Source organism: Petaurus breviceps, unplaced genomic scaffold (genome assembly GCF_028583685.1).
Source record: "Petaurus breviceps papuanus isolate PSGF00001 unplaced genomic scaffold, PetGlider_PUasm1.0 37, whole genome shotgun sequence".
Taxonomy (NCBI): Eukaryota; Metazoa; Chordata; class Mammalia; order Diprotodontia; family Petauridae; genus Petaurus; species Petaurus breviceps.
The window spans coordinates 9,107,758-9,129,014 of NW_027186296.1; the positions used below are offsets into that span (position 1 = coordinate 9,107,758).

Below are 21,257 nucleotides of genomic sequence, written 5' to 3' on the forward strand. Positions count from 1 at the left end.
CCTAGAGTAGGGAAATTTATTTGACCACTGCCTTCCCACAATTACAATCAGAAATGACACATGGAAGGTGAGCAGGTTGGACGCATGCATATATTTAATAATGAAACAGTTCAACAGTAAAATAATAATAATAAAAAAGTGAAAGAAATAAAATCTATGAGGCACTCAGTGAGTGACCTAAGCAGAAAGATACAGGGGGCTGGATTGGGAACATATGATGGGAAATGTGAGTAGAGCAAATTTTTTTAGCATTATATGCTTTTGAAATATAGGACTGACTAGAAAAGTGCATGCTGATTTGCTTGCCAAGCGGCTGTCAGCCTTCCCATATAGGCTTGCATGGAATGGAAGTAAAGATCCTGGAAATGGCAGAGGGAAGACAAATGAACATGGATCTGAGGAAAGGAAAAAATGGAAATATGGAACCCAGGATTAGCTGTTGGAAGAGACTGGGATATAGTTCCTAAAAGGTGCTTCCAGAAAAGGCATACAATAAGGCTGTTCCATGTCTTTTAAGTCAGTCAGATTTATATAGTACATATTATGTGCAACACTAAGCACTGTGAGGGAACTGGAAAGGAAGGAGAAGCACAAAAGCAAAAGAAGACATGGTCCCTGCCCTCAAGGGGTTTACACTCTCTGTGGGGAAGATAGGTCCTCCACATAAACAACTAATGATATATTTACAAAGAAACAAAAGTGCAAATTAACTTGTCTGCATAACATAATACTGAGTTTATGAAGGCTGACAGGGCACTGAGTAGTAGACCAATTAGAATTTGATGGGGTTGACTTTAGGACATATGCTAGAAGTTATTCTTAAACTCAATAAGTTGAAGAACATGGAGTAGCATGTGAAAAGGCAAGGAGGTAGGAATAAAAGTCATGTGTAACAAGCTGAGGAGAGCAAGAGATTTGCTTGATCAGAGAATCTGTAGTGAAATGAGGTTGGTCAGATAGTAAAGATTCAGTTGTTTGAGGGTCTTGACTAGATATAGTCTTTAAAAGAACAAGAATAAAGATTGTTTTCTCTAGGTCCTACTAACAGAAAGAGACCATTGGTCCTGGACTGCCTCAAGAAGTTCATTTACTTCTTTAAAATTGGACCCGAAGAGATAAATATTAGCAATGGAAAGGAGTTGCTTACAGACATAGAAAATTGTTCATTATCTCTAAATGCTCTAGCAAAGGGAACCATGTGTTCCTTACAAGGTCTCTGAAAAAGTAGCAAATGGACCCCAAAGGGAGGAAATAAAAAGGCTGTTGGAATTCCCAAATTGGCAAATCTACACCAGATCATTACTCTTTGACATGCTCACTCAGAAGATCTCTGACACTTGTTAACACTTCATAATGGGCAGCAGGGTTGTGCTAAAAAAAAAAAAATCAGTATTTGCTTATCTTTGAACTCCAGTGAGTCTCAGCCTTGCCCCTAACAATTTAGAAATTAAAATATAAGGATAGGAGTTGGGAGGGGAAAAGGAAGAGAGAGGAGCCCTAATCTATAGGAAATGTTCACGTCCCTAAAGAGGAACTGGTCAGTTAAGGGCACAAATTCTTCCATAGTCGGGTGGAAGGGCAGGATATCACACCTGGGGATGAGGTTTCCCCTGGCCAAAGTAGCCAGGACCTCTTCCCTCAAGTCTGGTGCATGAGGGGGTCTGTTCCAAGAAGGATTAGATACTCTGGTCAGAAATTCAGCAACAGCTAGAGCTGTCACTTGTGCCTTCATAATTCCTTTGATATGAGCTGGGTCCTGATGATGCTGAGGCTGGCTGCTGAGGCCCAATCTTGATGCCATTTGCCTGTAAGAAAAAATAAGATATATCCTCAACCTTAGTGCTAAAATGGAACAGAGACAGGAAGAAAGAGAGAGAGAGAAATAAAAAAAAACCCAAAAAACTGATCATACTCTCTAAAAGGCAGGAATGGCCTCGGAAGTTGAACATTTCTTTTAGATGCATACTATACAGCTGCAAAGTCTATTAGTAGTTACATAATGGCTAACAGTAGTAGAAAGGTACATATGATTATACAAGATTAGTGGGATTTTTGTTTTTGTAATATGTATTTGTACATATTTGTACATATATGCACACGTATATATGTACATGTGTAAGGGTTATGGGATTTAAAGATCTCCCATGCCCCATGGACGTGCTGACATAGCAGAGCAAGAGAAAGTGAAAAGCCGAGCTAACGGTCCTGCAGTTGGCAGTTGGTGGCAGTTGCCTTTTTTTTTTTTTTTTTTGAGTTAGAACTCCGGCTGAGCACTGCCAGGGGCTGGAGCTGCTGGGAGCGCTCTTCCAGGACACTGGGTGGTTGCTGTGAGTGGGGAGAGGAGGACCTTTGCCTGAGGTAGCCTGTTCTGTTTTAAAGGCTTGAAAATGTGGGTGCTTTCTACTTTATCTACCTGGGCCAATGTCATAACTACTCTGATGGCTTTCACTTTCTGGTTTTGGGACTCAGTCTTTTGGTATCTTAATAAACTTTCCAGTTTATTTCCCCAAATGGCAAACCTGACGTATTTTGTGATGGATAATTATATCAGCATATTTATAATCTTTATAGGCATTGTGAATATGGCATTGCTGATACAACATGTTTGTACATAAATATATGCCTTTATTATGTTTAAATTTTCAAGCCACAATAATATGCATACATGCGGTGGGAAGGAAAGAGGGAAAGGGGAGAATAGATATGGGAAATAAGTTTCTCCCTTCTGTTTTCACCCCAGGTTGTATAGAAGAGGATGGATCCTTTAATTGATAGTGTTTATAACTTCTCCATACCCAAGGATTATAAAAAAAATTTGAAGCAGTGAATGAAAATAAGTCTGGCAACCCAGATTACTAACCACTTATTTCTTCACTCATTCTGCATCATCAAAAGAAACCAGAAAGAAATAATGGATCTCTTGAGTCCTCATATGAAAAGTCAGATTTAAACTGCCTTAGTTTAAATAGAAAGGCAACAGATGGGAGAAACCTACATTCTAGGAAAATCCTCATCTTATTCAGGATAAAACAAACCAGTGCTAGGTCATGCATCACTCCCTCTCACCTCATTGCTGACATCAAATAAGCCCTGCTGGATCTTCCTATATATTTCTTTGGCTGTGTTAATGAAGGCCTAAAGGAAACAAATCAATTCACATAGAGACAAGGAGAGCTGAATACAGAGAAAGAAGAAAAAGAATGCAATAGCTATTTCTGTTGTATATCTAAAGGCAGAGAACCACTGCATAATCCTTCTTAAAATTCTTAGAGAGTGTTTCTCAAGATTTTCAGTACCAACCTTAGTATTGGGCCAAGATTTTCCTAACATGGTGTCATATTCAAACTTAAAAAAAAATTGATATCTTTTACTTTTATATCACCTTCATTTCCAAATATACTCCTTAATCTTCCATCCCCAGAGAGCCAGCCCTTATAAAAAATAAAAAGGTGGCCAGTTAAACAAAACTATCCAACATAATAACCAAGTCTGACAGAACATGAAATGTTCCACCAGCATGGCCCCCATCTCTGCAAAGAAGGAAGGGAGATACATATTATATACAAAATGAATGAGCATCTTCCTTATCCTACAAACCACTGGGACAAATGTTAGATGACTGTGTCCTCTAATCAGTTATGCAGCTACCCAACAGTGCTGCTTATACCACATTCTATTAATATTATTTGAGGAAGAAAAAAAATCTCTTAGGAATTAGTTTTTAAAATGGAATAATTCCATAAAAAGAGAGCACTTATTTCCCTAATCCATTAAGACCACTCCTTTCCTTACCACGAAGACTCTGTGCTATTGGGGAAGGGAGTTCTGAAGGAAAGGGAAGGATGATGCCCTGCTAGGTTCTACATCATTTTTTTCCACTTCCTTTGGAGAAGTACCTCTTCAACATTAGAGGCGGTTTTGGCTGAGGTCTCCATGAAGATAAGCCCATGCTCCCGAGCAAAGGCCTCTCCTTCTTCCCTTTTCACATCCCGTCTAGACTCTAGATCACTGAAAAAAAGATGATGGAAAGGAAAGGAAAGAAAGATTCATATTAGAGAGAGAACTCTTCCAGAAACAAAGTGGCAATATAATCTCAATTGTAAGACACCAGTGCAATATTCTGCACGTAGCAGATTCTGCATGTGTAGCAGCATAGTTTTTTGCCTGCATAAGGTTAGTTCTGTTTATTACCTGGAAAATATCCCTTTGGCATAGCCAAGCTGTTTCTTGATTCCACTGTTGAATAAATACAGGTCTAGTAAAAAATTAGGACAATGTACTTATTTTGACTCCACGTACTCTTGCATATTACAGAAAATGAGATGCAGTCAAGTTGACAAACATTTATTAAGCAGCTGCTCTGTGCCAAGAACTATGCTAAGTCCTAGGGACACATAAACAAAGGCAAAAACAGTGCCTGCTCTCAAGGAATTCACAATTTAATGGAGTTCTGGTGAAAGTGAAGGAAGGAAATTGAATAAGAGGAAATCCAAGCTGTTAGAAAACAGAATGGGTACATCATATCCCATCATTACCTCTTCTTCCCTCTTTCATGAAGTTTATTTGCACAGAACTTTTGATCTTATCCTACCCCATCATCTCTTGCTCCATCAAACTGTCCCCATTGTGTATCATCGTCAGTCTTTTGACCCTAATAGCTTCTTCATTTATTCCTACAAACATGGTTGGATTTCCCTACATATTTAAAAAGAGACATGTTTTTGGAATATTGGTCAATCTTTGCTGCTTCTACTTCCATACCATCTACTCATTCTTCTGTAAGTCACAAATGACCATGCTCATTGTTCAGTTCTTGTTCTCCCTGACCATCCTATAGCACTTGATTTCTGACCACTACTCATGCTACTCTTTCCCTTAGATTCTATGATGGTGAATTATCCTGCCTCTCATCCCATCTCAGAATAGTTCCTTCTTTTGTCTCTTCTTCTTACCCAATTGTGTGCACGTAGTCACTCTGTATTTAGTTCTTAATTATCTTCCTCAACAATATTGCCTACTTTTATTGCTTTAATTATTGCCTTTAACATATGAGTTCCAAATCTATTATCTCCAGTTCTGATTTTTCTTCTAAACTCCAAATAGGCATTTCTTTCTTTAAAAAACTGATACCTTTTAGTTATCCCCAAAACAAAACAAAAAAAAAAAGGAAAGGAAAAAATAGCAGTTCAGCAAAAATGGCCAATATATCAACTGAGTCTGACAATATATACAACGTTCTGTTCTCAAAGTGCCCCACCTCTGCAAAGAAGGGAGGGAGATGCATTTTCTTATCTGTCTTTCAGACTAATCTTGGTCATTACATTTCACAGTATTCAGCTGTTTGCTGTTATTATTGTTGCTACTGTTATTCTCTCCACTTACATTATTTATTATTTTCCTGTTTCTACTTATTTCACTTTGCATCCATTCTAGTAAGTCTTCCGATGCTTCTAGGTATTGTTCCTGTTCATCATTTTTATGATTTAGTAATATTCCATTGACTCATATATCATAATTTATTTAGTATTACTTCAAAAGAGTGCTGCTATAAATATTTTGTACATTTTTCTGTCCTTGATCTCCAAGGAGCTATATGTCCAATAGAGGAAATCTCTGGGTCAAATAGTATGTATGGATATTTTAGATACTTCTTTAGCATCATTCCAAATTGTTGGACAGAGTGATTGGCACACCTACATTTCTAACTGTCTGTTCAAAATTGAACTCACATCTAACCCCCAAACCCATCCTTCTCCCTAACTTCCTTATGTGTGTTGATAACACCATCTCAGCTACCAAGACTCAAAATTCAAAACCTATTTATTACTTTTCACTTCTTTCCCCACATAAAATCTGTAGTCAAGTTTTTAATTTGAGAAGATAAATATACCTTCATAAATATATTCACTGACACTTGATGGGAAGTGATTTAATGAATGGTATAGGTATAACATATTCAAACAGAACAGAACAAAGGAAGTAGAAATGTGTACAAAAGCTTTTCTTCTACATAATAGTGAGTTCTTACAATGTAAGAAAGATTAGCAATTGAGATACATAAAAGTTCAAAAGACAAAAATCCAAGAACACAGTAGTAAAATCCATGGCCTCAGATGCCTATGTAATTTGTTAAGTATGGATAACAAATGAGAAGAACTAGAGATGTTATTGCACAAACGCATATTTAACCTAACAGGCATCTGAGACAGTGTGATGAGATACATGATTGAAATATGGCTCTGGAAGTGTATACCCTATTCAAAAGAAACAGGGTAGGTAAGAGAGAGGGGAGGGAGATAGTGTTTTATATTAAGAATGTATGTGTGTGAGGAAATCTAAGAAGCTAAGGGAGAAAACAACTGGGTAAAGATCAGTGGTAGCAGAAACAGAAGTGATATTGTCATCAGAGTATACTACAAACAACTTACATAGAAAAAGAAAATGGATGAGAGAAAACAGATCATAAACCAAGCACAGAGGCATGATATAATAATGATGGGAATACTCTGATTATTCAAACTTTTTCTGGTGCTTTCTCTGCGAAAAGAAAAGCAAGTAATGATTCCTTGACTTACCTTAATAATAATCCCATCATTCAAAATATGAAGGAAACAACAATAGGAAATTAAATTCTAGATCTGATTCTTACCAAAAAGGGAAGAACTGGTTGCTACAATAGAAATTATGGGAATATTCAGAGGAAGTGGACTGCAAAGATCTTAGAATTTGTGATAGCGAATGAGAGAAGAATAGTCTGAAATGTACTCCTGATTTTGAGTGGAACAGATTTCCACCTAAGAGGGATCCACCTAAGTAGGATCCCATGGGCTCAAATTCTACAGGGACAATTCAACCCAGGGAAGTTAAGAATAAAGTTCTAAAGACACAAGAGAAACAATTATCATGAAGAAGAAAAAGGGAAGTTGTTAAAGAGATTGATGCAGATGCACAAAAAAATCACTACAACTAACTTAAGACTTTAAAAACACATGTAGAGAAGATAGAAGCAAGGATAGGCAATACAGGATGATTACAAAGCATGGAATAATATCGTAAGAATAGCATCAGGAGTGATAAAACTCAGAATAAAGTGAGGCTGGTGAGGAAAGCTAAAGAAACAAAAAGGTTTTTGTTATTGTTTTTAAACTACATTGGGGAAAACAAGAGGATGAAAGAAGGTGAAAGGAGGGTTCCTTGGGGTGGATAGGGCAATGACAACTTATAAGTGACAGTTGGTTAAGTTGCTCTACTAACTTTGCTTCTGTTTTCTCCACCAAGGAAAATGGTTTTTGGACAAGAAAGGACAGAATGAAAATGGCTAGATTGTAAGAAAGCACTTATCTTTCCTTGATTCTTTCCTCGATGGGGTCCAGATACATTGTAGGGTACTAAAAGAATGAGTCATTGTCAGGGCTCTTTCAAAGAGCATGGAGATGAAGAAAAAAATGATAAGAATGGAAAAAAGCAAATGTCTATATTTTTCAAAGGAAAAATACAATGGTGTTCCCACTGGACTCACTAGCATTGTAGAGACAACATGGTACAGTGGGAAAGAATACTGAATCAGAGGTCTGGGTTCAAATTTCACTTTATTAGATTGAATTAGCTATGTTACACTTAGGCTAAAAAAATTTTACCTCACAATTTCATAACTATAATATTTAGGGTGGTTAGGTAGCAGGTGGACATGGAGGTGTTAGGGGATCAATGTGTCTACAACATGATGAGTGACCAAAAAACACCCTAATGTGATTGTTCCCTTTATTAAGAAAGGCATAGGGATCAGGACTAATCATCTTGCTATATTCCTCCCTACTCAGCCCACCTTTGGAATACCATATATAGTTCTGATACTACAACTTAGGAAGGACATTTATAGTTAGCGAGTTTCCATAGGAAGAAGACTGGGATGGAGAAGAAGTACAACAACATGCCACTTTAGAATTGGCTGAAAGTTCTAGGAATGTTTAGCCTAGAGAAGAGATGACTTAAGAGAGATGAGATTATTATATTCAAGTAGAAGCAAGGCTGTTACATGCAAGAAAGATCAGTCTTATCCTGCATGGTCCCAGAGGGCAGAACTAGAAGTAATGGGTAGAAACTGCAGAGGCAGATTTAGTGTTGAAGTAGGAAAAAGTTCCTAACAATTAGAGCTATCTAAAAGGTGAATGAGTTGCCTCAGGAGGTAGTGGGTTATCCTCACCTATAGATATTAAACAAAGGCTTGATGACTACTTCTTGGTTACATTGTATATGGCAGTTCTTTTTACAGTACAGTTATAGACTGTACTAGGTGTCTGTCATCTCTATCAACCCTTGAGATTTTGTGATGGGTTAAAGATATGAAAGCCAATTATAGATCCCTAGAACAATGGTCTCTAAATGTTTTAGACTGCACATCTTTATCAATAAAAATTCGGGGGGTACTTACCCCCATGTATACTTATTTACAAATTACATAAATATTTTACTATATTATGACATATTATTAAACAAAAATGAAAATTAAGAAAAGGATGATAAAGATAAATAATTGCTGATCCCAGATTCAATAGGTAACCACTGGAGTTTCTTAGGTAGGGAAGTGACATGGTCTGACACATGTTTTAGGAAAATTACTTTGGCAGCTCTGTGGAAGATGGATTGGAGACGGGAGAAACTTGACAGAGGGGAGACCAATGAGTAGGCTATTAAAATAGTCCAGAGGAGAAGTGATGAGAAATGTCACTTTCTGAGTAGAAAGAAAGAGCTAGATAAGAGGTATATTGTGGAGAAAGGACTGATAAAATTTGACAATTGAATGGTTATGTGGAATGAGTGAGAATGAGGATGACATTGAGGTTGTGAAATTGGTTGATGGTTGGTAGTTTCCTCAAAAGCACTAGGGAAGTTTAGAAAAGGAAAGGGTATATCAGTAGAAATAATGGAATGAGATCTCTAGGCTGTCTCAGCCCGTCCATGCAGGCTTTATCCTGTCCTACCCAAAACAAAAAGGAAGGCTGGGCTCTTACTCATTGATCACTCATTCTGAACCAGATCCTGACTTCAAGTGGGTCACCTCTCTAGCCAGTGAGATCAGGGAAGGGAGTATGGACTGGGTAGATGTTCTGGGTAGGGAAAGTAGGGAAAGAGAGCTATACCCAGTAGTACTTGTACAGCTGCTGCTGTGGGTGCCCTGGCAGTAATTAGACTGCAACTGTACTGAGAGGCCAACTTCCAGCTCAGAAGGGTGTTGGGGGTGCAGAGAGGAGGCTGAGGATGGAAGAGCTAAGTGTTAGGAGGTAAGAGTAGGTGTAGTTGTGTTGGAGACAAGCCTCAGGGTTGGCTTTGTTAGAGAAGATGGGATCTGAGTCACCCTCCAGTTGACCATACATCCATTAGGACTTCCTGGTCACCCTTCAGTTACCACTGCCCTGGAACATTCTAGTAGAGACAACTATTGTGGCTGACAGTGAGTGCTCCATTAATTTTCTGTAGGATAGAACACAAGCTTTTCTGTCTGGAATTTACATTTTCATTCTAACCTAGGCCTCTAGCCTGATTTATCACTCTCTCCCCAGTCACACTATATACTCTAGCCAAACTGTTCTACTTTTGTACTTTTACAGAGCCATCCCCCATGGCTAGAAAGGTATCCTTCCTCACCCTGGCCCCTAGGAACTCTCTTTCCCATAGCTTTGGTGTCCCCTCTACACAGGACCTTCCCTGATTCCTCCACTCCCTCACTAAAATTAATTTTCTGTTTGTTTTTGCACACATTTTGTACCTACTTTTCTGTACATAACATTTTCTTCAGTAGTAGGTATTGAATAAATGACTGAAATATAAGTTCCTTAAAGACATGGATGACTCTTTTTTGTTTTGGTATCCTCAGCACCCAGTAAAGGTTCTGGTATGTAATGGGTGCTTAATTAATGCTTGTTGTTTTTAACTGAGAGGAAGAGATAAAGTTCTTTAAAAAAATTTTTCTAATTTCTAGTCTTGTGTCTTCTCTCCTATTTTTCATGATTTTTTATATAAAAATGTTGCCAGCAACTGAGCTGCTATCACATTCATTAGTTCTTTTAGAATTATTGTATGTAATTCATCTGGGCCTAGTGAAATTCAGAGTCACTTGGCATTTGGTATTCTGTTACATGCCATCACTTATCTTGGGTTTCAATTCCATGTCAATTCTATTGTTCCTTTGAACAACTACCTATATAGAATAGAGGAATGGACAATGAATTGTAGAAGCCAATAATAAAACCGATGGGTTGGCAGGTCACAGGTATTTACTGAAAACTTGCTGAACTAGGGGCGGCAGCTAGGTGGCACAGTAGATAGAGCACTGCTCCTGAAGTCAGAAGGATCTGAGTTCAAATCTTGTCTCAGACACTTGACACTTACTAGTTGTGTGACCCTGGGGAAGTCACTGCCATTTAACCCTGATTGCCTCGAAAAAAGAAAAGAAAAGAAATCTTGCTGAAATGAATTTAAGATTTCTAATATCCAAATATCTGCTGGTGATATCTCTGTTTTAAGAGCAGAACATATGACCATGTGGCCTATGATTATAAAAGGAAAATTGGCTCAAAAGGAATTGGAAGTTCTAAGGAAGAAAATTTTGATAATGCATATAATACTAATGAGGAGGAAAAGGGAAAGCTACCTAAAAAAATAAAAGCCACCAAACAACTGAAGATTAATTCCTGCAGAGGGAACTAATCTATAAACTCACATTTTAAAATATAGTACAGAAGAAAGAAGGAGGGATATCAGAGAACAAATACAAAAGAACAGCAAGAACTAAAGTGGATAAGGACTAAATAAATCCCAGAAAGCACTCAGGCATCTGATAAATCTGAAGAAAAACAAAAAGGGCTTTTAAAAAGCTATGTTGATGGCATGATAGGGAAAAGACTCCAGCTTGGTCTGGGAAGATAACAGATAATAACATATGGTAGATAAAAGGTAAAACTATTAAACATCTTGTTCGCTTTTATTTTTTTCTATCTAGAAGAATCACCTTCACCTTGCGAGTCAGAATAGCAATAACTAATAGGGAACTGAAACTCAAGATATGTAAGAAGCCAATAAGAGAGCACATATAGCTGACTTAGTGAATTGTCTTTTGCCTTTCTTGGTCTCCCCAGGGCTTAGAATAGCTCCTGTGCACAGTTGGTGCTTAATAAATGCTTACTGACTGCTTGAAGTCACCAGGTGCAGATGTATTATACCCAAAGATACTGAAATAATAACATGTAGATTACTGTTATTATGTTATACCATGTTATATACTGTTATTATGTTATACCATGGGATATAAAAGGCAGAAGGAGTCTTAGTAATCATTAAAGGGAAGAAGGCTCCGCATTTAACCCCAGAAAGGAAGGGAGTGGCTCATGAGGAGTGGTATAGGGACGCAGTTACTCAATTCTGGAATGTTAACCCAGACTTTATTTTAAGCTCTTTTTTTACCCGTGTTCAAGATTCCTATAAATGTTACCTGAAATATATAGGCAACAGAAATATATATAAAATCTCAATAGATAAGTACTCAAAAGATATGAAAAAATACTCCTCAAAAGAAGGATTGCAAGCTACTAACAAGCATATGAAGCACTAATAATGAGAAATGGAAATCAAAATAAGTCTAAGGTTTCATTTCATGCCTAGCAAATTAGCAAAGACAACATAAGATGGAAATAGTGCTAGAGTGGTTTTGGAAAGAGGCACACAAATGCATTGTTGGTAAAGCTGTGTACTACTGATCTAACCATTCTGGAAAGCCATTTGAAATAATAGAAGGAGAAAGACTAAAAAGTCCATACTCTTTCACTGAGAAATTCCATTAAGGAACAAACCTCAAGGAAATCAATGACAAATAGAACATCCCCTTATAGACCAAAATATCTATGGCAGCACTTTTTGTAGCAGCAAAGAACCAGAAATAAAGCAGATACTCATTTATTGGGGAATGGTCAAACTGTGGGAAATGGATGTAACAGTATTATTATAACCTGCTTTATATGAAATGATAAATACAGAAAAGCATGGAAAGGCTTATATAAACTGAAAGAAAGCGAAGTAAAAAACAATATACACAATGACTACAACAATATAAATGGAAAGAAGAACAATATAGATGACACTCGACCAAGTTCTGCCCAAAAAATAGATCTGAGAAGGTGCTTCCCTGGCAGTCCTCCTGTTCTTCTGCAAAATCTGGGAATGTGGGTGTGAAAGAGAGCATATAATGACAGTCTTTTTGAAATGTTAGTTTGGTTGAACTCTCCCCCCCACCCCCCCCACCTGCTTTTTTGTCCTTTTCAATTATAAGGGAAAGCCTGGGGCTGGGGGGAGGGGACGGAAGAAGGGGGGAAGTATAAGGGGAGAGGAGAGAGAATGAATTAGGAAATGTAGCTGATATACACTGCCTCTGCAATTCTGGCAAGTCCCCAGGGACATTTTCCCCTAATCCTATAAAATGATAACCAATACTTAGCTCATTAGAGTCCAGAACAAGAGTGGGAACTAATTGAATCAGAACCAAAATATAGGCAGGAGGTGCTGACTTGCCTTCAACAGGATATAGCCCTATCTGAATAGTTATATCCAATAAAAGGATTGCAGTGATTAGGATGTTTCACTGCTGAAGCAAGGCTAAGGGGGCACTTGGGAACATATTTCAGGAAAGGTGAGGCAGATTCCCTTCTCAGAACGCATTTCCTCTCTTCTCATCACTTTCCCAAGCTTCTTAACTTAATTTTTCAGAACAGTTTTTTGTATCATCATACTTTCATCACTTATCTGTGCATGTTATTTATCCTCAAGTAGAACATAAGCCACCTGAAAGAAGGAACTACTTTGTTTTTGCCTTTGTATCTCTAGTTTCTAGAGCACCTCCTTCCTTCTGTCTTCTCAAATCTCTCTCCAGATTTTGTCTGTATTCTCTTATGTACTGATCATATTACACCTTGTATTTTACTCCTATGTACACATACTATTTTCCCCCCCTCCAACTAAATTGTGAGCTTCCTTGTAGTTCAGTTGTATCTGACTCTTCATGACCCCATGGGCCATACTGTCCATGGGGTTTTACTGGCAAAGATACTGGAGTGGTTTTCTATTTCCTCTTTTATTGGTTTAAGGCAGAGGTTAAGTGACTTGCCTATGTCAGCTACACAACTATTAAGTGTCTGAGGCCACATTTGAACTCAGGTCATCCTGACTCCAGGCCCAGTGCTCTATCCATTGAGCCATCTAGGTGCCTTAGGATAGCTTAAAGTATTGTTCTGCCTTTGTACCCCCAATTTCTTATCAAAGAATATCATAGATTTAGAGTTGAAAGGAACTTTATAGGCCATCCAATTTAATCTCATTTTATTGATGAGGAAATTGAGGTTCAAAGATACTAAGTGACTTTCCCAAGGACACACAGGTAGTACATGTCAGAGGCAAGATCTGGACCTATGTCTTCCTACCTCTAAGCCTTGCACTCTAGGCTGTGGATAAGCACTGCACAGTAGAGGCATTTATATTAGTGCCCTCATAACTATACAAAGTCTTGAAGGGAATATATAACAGGCCTAGGGAATGCACTGGAATTAAATTTGTAGAGAGCAAGAGAGTCTGTTTCCTTAATACTCAACATAAGAAAAATGTACCTCTTATTTCCAATTAACATGATAACCATGTTGGAGCTGGAGTGCTGCCGAGCATCTTCTAGCCATGAAGTCAGGTGGTTGAAAGTCTCACGTCTGCAGGATGGAAGCAGATAGAGAGGGTAAGAGCTAGCTCAAGAGATCAGAACAGATTAAACAGATTGGCCCCAAATAAGGGAAGATAGCTTCCACGTAGGAAAGAGGGAGAAAGAATGTAGAAGCTCTTTCTGCATGGCTTTCTCAATAGATTTAGTGGGTGATAAAGTTGGAGATTTGTAGGATATGGAAAAAAAGGTCTTTCTCACATCTACATCTCAAAGACATCACTCACCTTGTAATGTCGTACACCAGAAGGGCTCCAGCTGCTCCCCTGTAGTAGGAACGGGTGATAGAACGGAACGATTCTTGCCCAGCCTTTCCCACCAACATGGCAATAAGAAACCCCAAACAAAACCAGGTTATTCCTGGAGAACAGGCAGAAATATACTCTTCACCCCAGTCACCCCCCACAATTCTTAAACAGAAGTTTCTTGTCTCTCTCTCTTTTTGTGAGGCAATTGGGGTTAAGTGACTTGCCCAGGTCACACAGCTAGTAAATGTGTCAAATTTCTGAGAGCAGATTTAAATTCAGGTCCTTCTGACTCCAGGGCCAGTGCTCTATCCACTATGCCACCTAGCTGCCCCTAGAAAAGTTTGTTTTGTAGGCTAAAAGGATTGGAAGAAGCCAATCTACAAAGAAGGGGGGAACCAGCAGGGCTCAGCTCAGCTAGGCATTTTTAAGTTTTGGCCCCAGATATATCACTAACTAGGCAGAAGATATTTCATACACAACTTTGGACATTCTGCTCCGTTTCTTCAGATGTACAAAGTAAAATAATGTTTGGGATGTTGATGATGGAAATCCGTCATGGTGAAATCCTTATCATATGTTATAAGTTGGTACCTATTGTGTTGATTGCAAAAACTGAATTAACTGGAAAAAACATGGCTTACTTTTTAGGGGCTCTGCCCTATCATCATCTTAACATGGTGAATGGCATGAAGAAATGGGGAGAAAGTTCAGGCAGTAAATAACCCCTCATCAGAGTTTAAAAGCTAGAATTGCACTTGCATATTCAATTATATCACAGGTTAATTTTATGTATCATCAACACCCTGGTCCATATAATATAGACAAAAAAACATACTAGGAGCATTTTATTTCATGATTATTTGTGCAATTGTTTTTTATAGGAAGAAAATGATTTTTTAATTGAAGTACTGAATCTATTCTACAAGAAAGGCCAGCTAAAAGCTTTTCATAGCTCTGATCTTATTCTCACATAGCTTCCTTGGAAATTTTAGAGAAGGAATATTATTCATGATTTGAAGATGAAGAAACTAAGATACAAGCATTGGAAACAAAATGATTTGCTTAAGGTTACATAGTAACTTATTGTTGGGCCTGCGGAATAGTTTAGGTTTCCTGATTGGTTGTCCCATTTTCTTTTCCCTAGATTAGATTTTCTCTAAGAATTATACAAATGTTTCTGTGAATTACATAACTGTTAGAACATCAGACTCTAATGAGAAAAATAATTCCAAGTTCTTTATAGCTAATACCTATGCCATCTTAGCTTTACAAAATATTATCTAAGAACCCATTTTTTATTTCACATTCTTTGTTAGAAAGTCAACATAGCATTATTTTAGCTCTGTTTTGCTTAACCTCTTGTTGACTTTCTAACCTCCTCTACTTACTTTCTCTACAAGTATATTGCAGCCCAGTCAGAGCAAGAAGGAGAAGTTTGGCAGAAACCCACATAAAGGCTGAATCACACAAGAGTATTTAAAGTCAACTGCTGAAAACATCTCCTTGTGTCTTTAGGCTGGCTCAATAAGAAAAATCCCTTTAAAAATAAAATGCTCGATTAATTTTTCCAGTCCAAGTTCACCAGGACTGGGCAGAAATGCCAATCAATTTCCATTTTTGTAAGATAAAGATTATATTTGCACTACCTCCTTTAAAACATTGTTTTGGGGGCGGCTAGGTGGCGTAGTGAATAGAGCAACTGGCCCTGGAGTCAGGAAGACCTGAGTTCAAATCCGGGCTCAGACACTTAACACAAATCTAGCTGTGTGACCTTGGGCAAGTCACTTGACCCCAATTGCCCCAAAGCAAAAAGAAAAATCTAAAAAAACAAAACAAACAAACAAAAACATTGTTTTGAAAAGTCCAGCATGGAATACTGATTATGAATTCTCATCCCTAGAATGTCACCTACACTCCACTTCAAGTTTAAGTATCAAAATACTCACCAAAGTCAAGTATAAATGGGTTTTGGATTATTTTTAAAATTGCTTGAAAAAAAATATAACACACACACACACATACTCACTCTCTCTCTCTAGTTACCAAGATGACAGTAAAAAGAAAATATTGAAGATAGTATTTTATCAGTTAAAAAAAATTAAGTTATATAGTGTCAATTTATGGACATTGTACCTATTTGTCGCTTTTAGTCTAGTTTGAAAGGCCAGTATCGCTATAAGGGAAGAGAATAACTTGAATGACACAGATAAGCAGGATCAGTAAGAACATGTTGCCTCGGTATCAGTTAAAGAGTGGTAGTTCTCAGTTTCTTACTTTTTAACTTAGATTATATCTCCACAAAGAAGTTACAAATCAACTTATTTATACCATCAAAAACAAACTGCTTAAGGGCTCTATAGAACTCTCACATTAAGCCTGATCCATATTGGGGAGGCATGGATTTCTCAGCTGGTTCTGCCCATTTGTAAAGCCTGCAGCTTTTCTCTGTATGATTTTCTCAGAATTTCTAGGATCTCTCTCTGAGTTAAGAACCACAGTTTGGGAAACACAAGGGTAAGAGGGTCAAAAAGCAAGGCTGGCCTTTGAAGCTTCAGGGTCCATGATGAGAAAGAATCCATAAGCCCAGGTGATATAAGGAAATGCAAGGCAGCATAGGGTAGTGGTGAGAGTGTCGGACTTGGAATGAAGCAGAGCTGGATTTGAATGTTGCTAGTGATATTAGTTATGGGACCATGGACAAATCACTTCTCCTCTCTGACTCCATTTCTTTAATTAAATGAGCTAATACCTGAATTACTTACCTCATAGGGTAAAGCACTATGTAAATGTCAGTTATGTAGACAGTGGCAAATAATGACAAGACACATACTTAAATGCATGGTGATAGATATGGTGTGGTTTCTGTCAAGCTGGATGTTAGAAATAAAAATAAGGGCATGGGTTAAGAGGGGTGCGGGCTTAATGAAGCTATGGGAAGTATTTGGCTACCAATGTTATTATCTGAATTGTGTATGTGTACCACTTGTGATAATGATGGCCCTGACCAGGAGAGAAGAAAAGTATGGATCAGACAATAATTTTGGTAAAGCTGCTTGGAAAACTCAGCCCTACATATGCATATATTAATATAATCCTAATTAAACAGCAGATGGATCAACTAGAGGCACCAAAATTGGAACTTTAACGGTTCACACAATGAGGGGCTATGTACAAAAAGTATCCAATGTTCAATGCAATTAGCAAGAGGACAGTACTCAAGAAAAACCACCTAGATCATTATACACAGAACTGAGCCTCTTAATACATAGATGCTTCAGCTCTTAAGTCTTCTAAGTGATAGAATACAAAAAGTCAAAAGTAACCAGAAAGGGGAGAGATTCTGAATAGAAATTAGGAACAGCTCCCCTACACACAAACTAAGAGGTCGTGAAGATGTTGAATAGACTTCTTTAGGGCAGAGAGAGGAATTGAATCAAATGATATCAAGTAAGTAAAAATGCTCTGGGAAAAATAGATATGGAAATAAAACAATGTAAATATACATATGGACATAAGGTAACACCACTAGTATTTGCCTTTTTAAATGCTGCAACTGAATGAAATATAAAAAGATAGTGAAAAGGAATTCCATCCTGGATTTGGAGCTGAAATCTATGGGACCTGAAACTTTTCTTTTCCATCTCTTTAACTGCATTCTTCTTCTGTTCTCAACTCAAAACACTCTACCCTCAGAGCCTTTCCCCCTTTTCATATATGCTTAGCTACTGGAAAGGGATGAATTATTCTGCTCTCTCTCACCGTATCCCAGATTTGCAGTTTGATTTGTTTGCCATCAATGTTGACCATACGGGCCCCAAACTCCACACCTGTCAATGAAGAACAGAAAACATAATGATTGTCATCAATGACAGCCATATTCAATAAAAAGTCAAGGCTATGGCCCCAGTATATTTCAGTTTCCATTTCCTCTGTTCTGGTGGCTGTATAAATACTTGCTCCATTGCATCTCAGTCTCTAGTTTCATTCTTTTTTCTCATCTGGGTTTTTATAACTATGCTTCTGCTAATAATCACCTCAAGGCTAAAGTAGAAAATCAATGTGGAAATTGGCTAATTTCTTAACCTTGGTTAAATTTTTTGCCATTTAACTAATTTTGGTTTTTTTTTGGGGGGTAGTTGTGATTTTATCAGGGAACTATTGACACAGAAACTCTCCCCACTTAAGCAGCCTGACAATTTACCTGTATCATAGACAGGTAAACTTTAAGAGGGTTTCCTGGGGAACTGACTTGCTCATGGTCACATAGCCAGCATGTGTTAGAGTTAGGACTAGAAACCAGGCCTTCTAAGCTCCAAGGCTAGCTCTTTATCCACTATACCATGCTGCCTTTCAAATGTTAACCACTGTAAAAATTAGTTGAAATAAACTTTATAGCTTCTTTTTTAATTATTTTACTTTACTTTTTTTTTAGATTTTTCTTTTTGCTTTTTGGAGGGGGGAAGGCAGGGCAACTGGGGTTAAGTGACTTGCCAAGGTAACACAGCTAGTTTTGTGTTGTGTCTGAGGCCGAATTTGAACTCAGGTCCTCCTGACTCCAGGGCCGGTGCTCTAATTTTGGTAAAGCTGCTTGGAAAACTCAGCCACCTAGCTGCCCCCATAGCTTCTTCTTAAAGTATAAGTTTGAAGGTTTAAAATTTTGAACACCGGTTTTTCCTGACATACTCATTCTCTAACCTTCTTCATAGAATCATAATTGTTTATTATAAGGAGGAAAAGATGCATTTATTAATTGCATATTATATTCCAGGAACTTTACAAATATTATCTCATTTGAGCCTCATAATGATCCTACTATTATTATCCCCATTTTACAGTTGAGGAAACTGAGGCAGGGGTTAAATAATTTGCTCAGGGTCATACAACCAGTAACTATCTGAGCCCTGACTTGAACTCAGGTCTTCATGACTTCAGGAACAGCATTCTATACATGTCGTCACCTATTACAACTCTACGATCTATTTAAAAGACGTAATATAATGTATTTTCCCAAGAAATATAGTCTTTTAAGAACTAAAATGCCTAGGATGAATTAGTTTCTGCATTAGGAACTACATTCCCTCATTAGAGTTGTTATTGCCAGGTCCAAGTCAGAAAATGAAAGGAACTACTATTAAACATATTTGATAACAAACAATGTATTTTATCCTTTTTTCACTCCAAACCTTGTCATTTCACATGGTATGGAGGCAAAATTTTTAAGGAAGAAGTAGCTTTACCTTACCTAACAGTAAAATGCTGACTTGGCCAACAGTACCTTTGATGGTGTTCATAATTAAGGTAAGAAGTCTCAAGAAAGCCTAGTTGCAGTCAAATAGAACAATTCATTCTGGTTGAAAGCAAACTAATCTCCAAATTCCTTAATCAAGAATAGAGAAACTTTTCTCAAAAAAAATTTTTTTTCTTTATTTCTTGGATAGTTACTGAACAATCTCGGTATGCATAAGGATAAAAGACTTCTGTCCTCACTTGCACTTTTTAATAAACATGGTCTTAAAGACACTTTGGCTCCTGTGCACAGCTTCTTGTCTTCTTTGTGTCACTGCAAAAAGTAGATCCAGGAGGAATGTAAATTCCATGCCAAAATTTGGTCAAAATGCTATTCTCTCTGGTGTTACCAAATCTCTTTTATGAATCCCATCTGTTTGGTAACTTTTTGATCAAGGAGGTTTTCTAAGAGAAAATGCCTCTTAGAATTGCTAGTTACATTCCTGGAAACTTTTACTTATTTGCTTATATGTACTTATGCATAGGCTTTTCTCCATATGATGGAAGCTAAAAGTTTTGTCTCTCTTTTAATACTGTAATGAAGCTGTTACCTTGCTATAATTTTCTTACCACTAGCCATATAAACTCAATCTCTTTGTTCCTTCTCTTCCAGTACCAGTAACAATTTTGCTCTTAACTCTCTATGAAAAGGCATTTAGAAAAGAATTCATTGCATTTGATAATGAATAATATTGCCACTAGGGAATTCATCAAGCTCTTTCATGTCTCTCACAAACCAACTAATCATTTTTTCTCTTATCATTACAACATATTAAAGCTGGAAGGATACTCCTTTTATTTTATTTTATTTTTAAGCAATCGGGGTTAAGTAACTTGCTCAAGGTTACACGGCCAGGTGTTTCTGGGTGGGTGCTAAGTGTCTGTCTGATCCTGGGGATTCGATCTCCAGGTCATCCCAACACTGGAGCCGGTGCTCTTACTCGCTGTTCTACCTGGCTGCCCCTACTCCTTTTATTTTACAGATGAGGATATTGAGGCTTACATAGAAGCAAGTGGTCCAGGGTCACCTAGATAGCAATTAGTCTTTGGCCTCTTTGTCTTTGTTATTTTTAACTGAGTCTCAAACGTTACAATCACTTGACAGCACTCCTTCACATAATCATAGAATTTAAAGCTGGAAGGGATCTTAGCTACTACTCTCTGATTTTATGGAGGGAGAAACTAAGCTCTACAGACATGAAGTGACTTTCTTTCCTAAGCTAGTTTGGAATCAAATATTTTTACTCCAAATTCATTCTCTTTCCATTAGATGAAGCTTTTTTCACTGGTTTATCTCCACTTAGTAACACAACTTTTGACCAGTTAAAAGTGGAAGCAAATTGACTTTCACTTTGAAGATTGCTTTTAACTTCACTCTTTTCATTCACTTTTCCTATGCTGGCAGAAAGTCCTTACCTATTGTGAGGTCGTGGACAGGCTGGAACCGCTTGTCTGTAAATTGCAGAAGGAGACATGACTTGCCCACACCTGAAAGAGGACGCGGGGTACTCAGGTCCATCCTCCCCAGAGGGGATGTGGGACAGACAGTACAGGGAAGATACTGGTGGAAGGCATGAGATGTGGCTGGGACCCCCGGAGCCGCAAAGCGACAAGAGCTTCTTCAGTCCAGCCCCGCCCCCATCCTGGCCCCGCCCCCCGACAGCGCCCCTCCGGATTGCTCCGCCTCCCCAACGAACCCCGCCTTCCACTGGTGCCTACTTGGGCTTTAGATCCTAGTCTCAGTTTAGCGGGTGGGCCCGCCAGAGGAGTACCTGTGTCCCCGATGATGATGTACTTGAAGAGATAAGCGTAAGTCATGGTCCCTACAGCTGGTCCTCCCGACTTCTCTAGCCACCCACCTCCGGCCTCTCTAGCCACGCGACCTATCGATATCTCTACTTCCCCATCCGGTCCTTCTAGCCCGAGATCACGTCTCTATTGCTCTCCTAAGAAACAGTCTAGCTGTAACATGT

General features: G+C 38.1%; 1 protein-coding gene across 4 annotated transcripts; it reads right to left on the reverse strand.

Moving 5' to 3' along the window:
* Positions 1-76: 76 nt before the first annotated feature.
* RAB2B (RAB2B, member RAS oncogene family) lies at positions 77-21,213 on the reverse strand. Of its 4 annotated transcripts, none has more exons than XM_069097787.1 (8): positions 21,057-21,212; positions 20,701-20,772; positions 17,758-17,825; positions 13,978-14,060; positions 13,650-13,742; positions 3,897-4,008; positions 3,067-3,135; positions 77-1,805 (listed from the first exon to the last, which is right to left on the reverse strand). In XM_069097787.1, exons 1-8 carry the CDS (start codon positions 21,100-21,102, stop codon positions 1,698-1,700), a joined length of 651 nt encoding a protein of 216 aa, XP_068953888.1. In that variant the 5' UTR covers positions 21,103-21,212; the 3' UTR covers positions 77-1,697. The 4 variants fall into 4 exon arrangements, with proteins under 4 accessions (XP_068953888.1, XP_068953891.1, XP_068953890.1 ...); XM_069097790.1 differs by lacking the exon at positions 21,057-21,212 and adding an exon at positions 21,004-21,024; XM_069097789.1 differs by lacking the exon at positions 20,701-20,772 and having other exon boundaries at positions 21,057-21,213.
* Positions 21,214-21,257: the final 44 nt, after the last annotated feature.

Coding starts and splice junctions, on each gene's coding strand:
- RAB2B (XM_069097787.1), bottom strand. CDS start 21,102: ATGACTTACGCTTATCTCTTCAAGTACATCATCATCGGGGACACAG. Junction 14,061..17,757: donor AACTGCAAATCTGGGATACG/GTGAGAGAGAGC, acceptor TTGGTGGGAAAG/GCTGGGCAAGAATCGTTCCG. Junction 1,806..3,066: donor TATTTGATGTCAGCAATGAG/GTGAGAGGGAGT, acceptor TTTTTCTTACAG/GCAAATGGCATCAAGATTGG.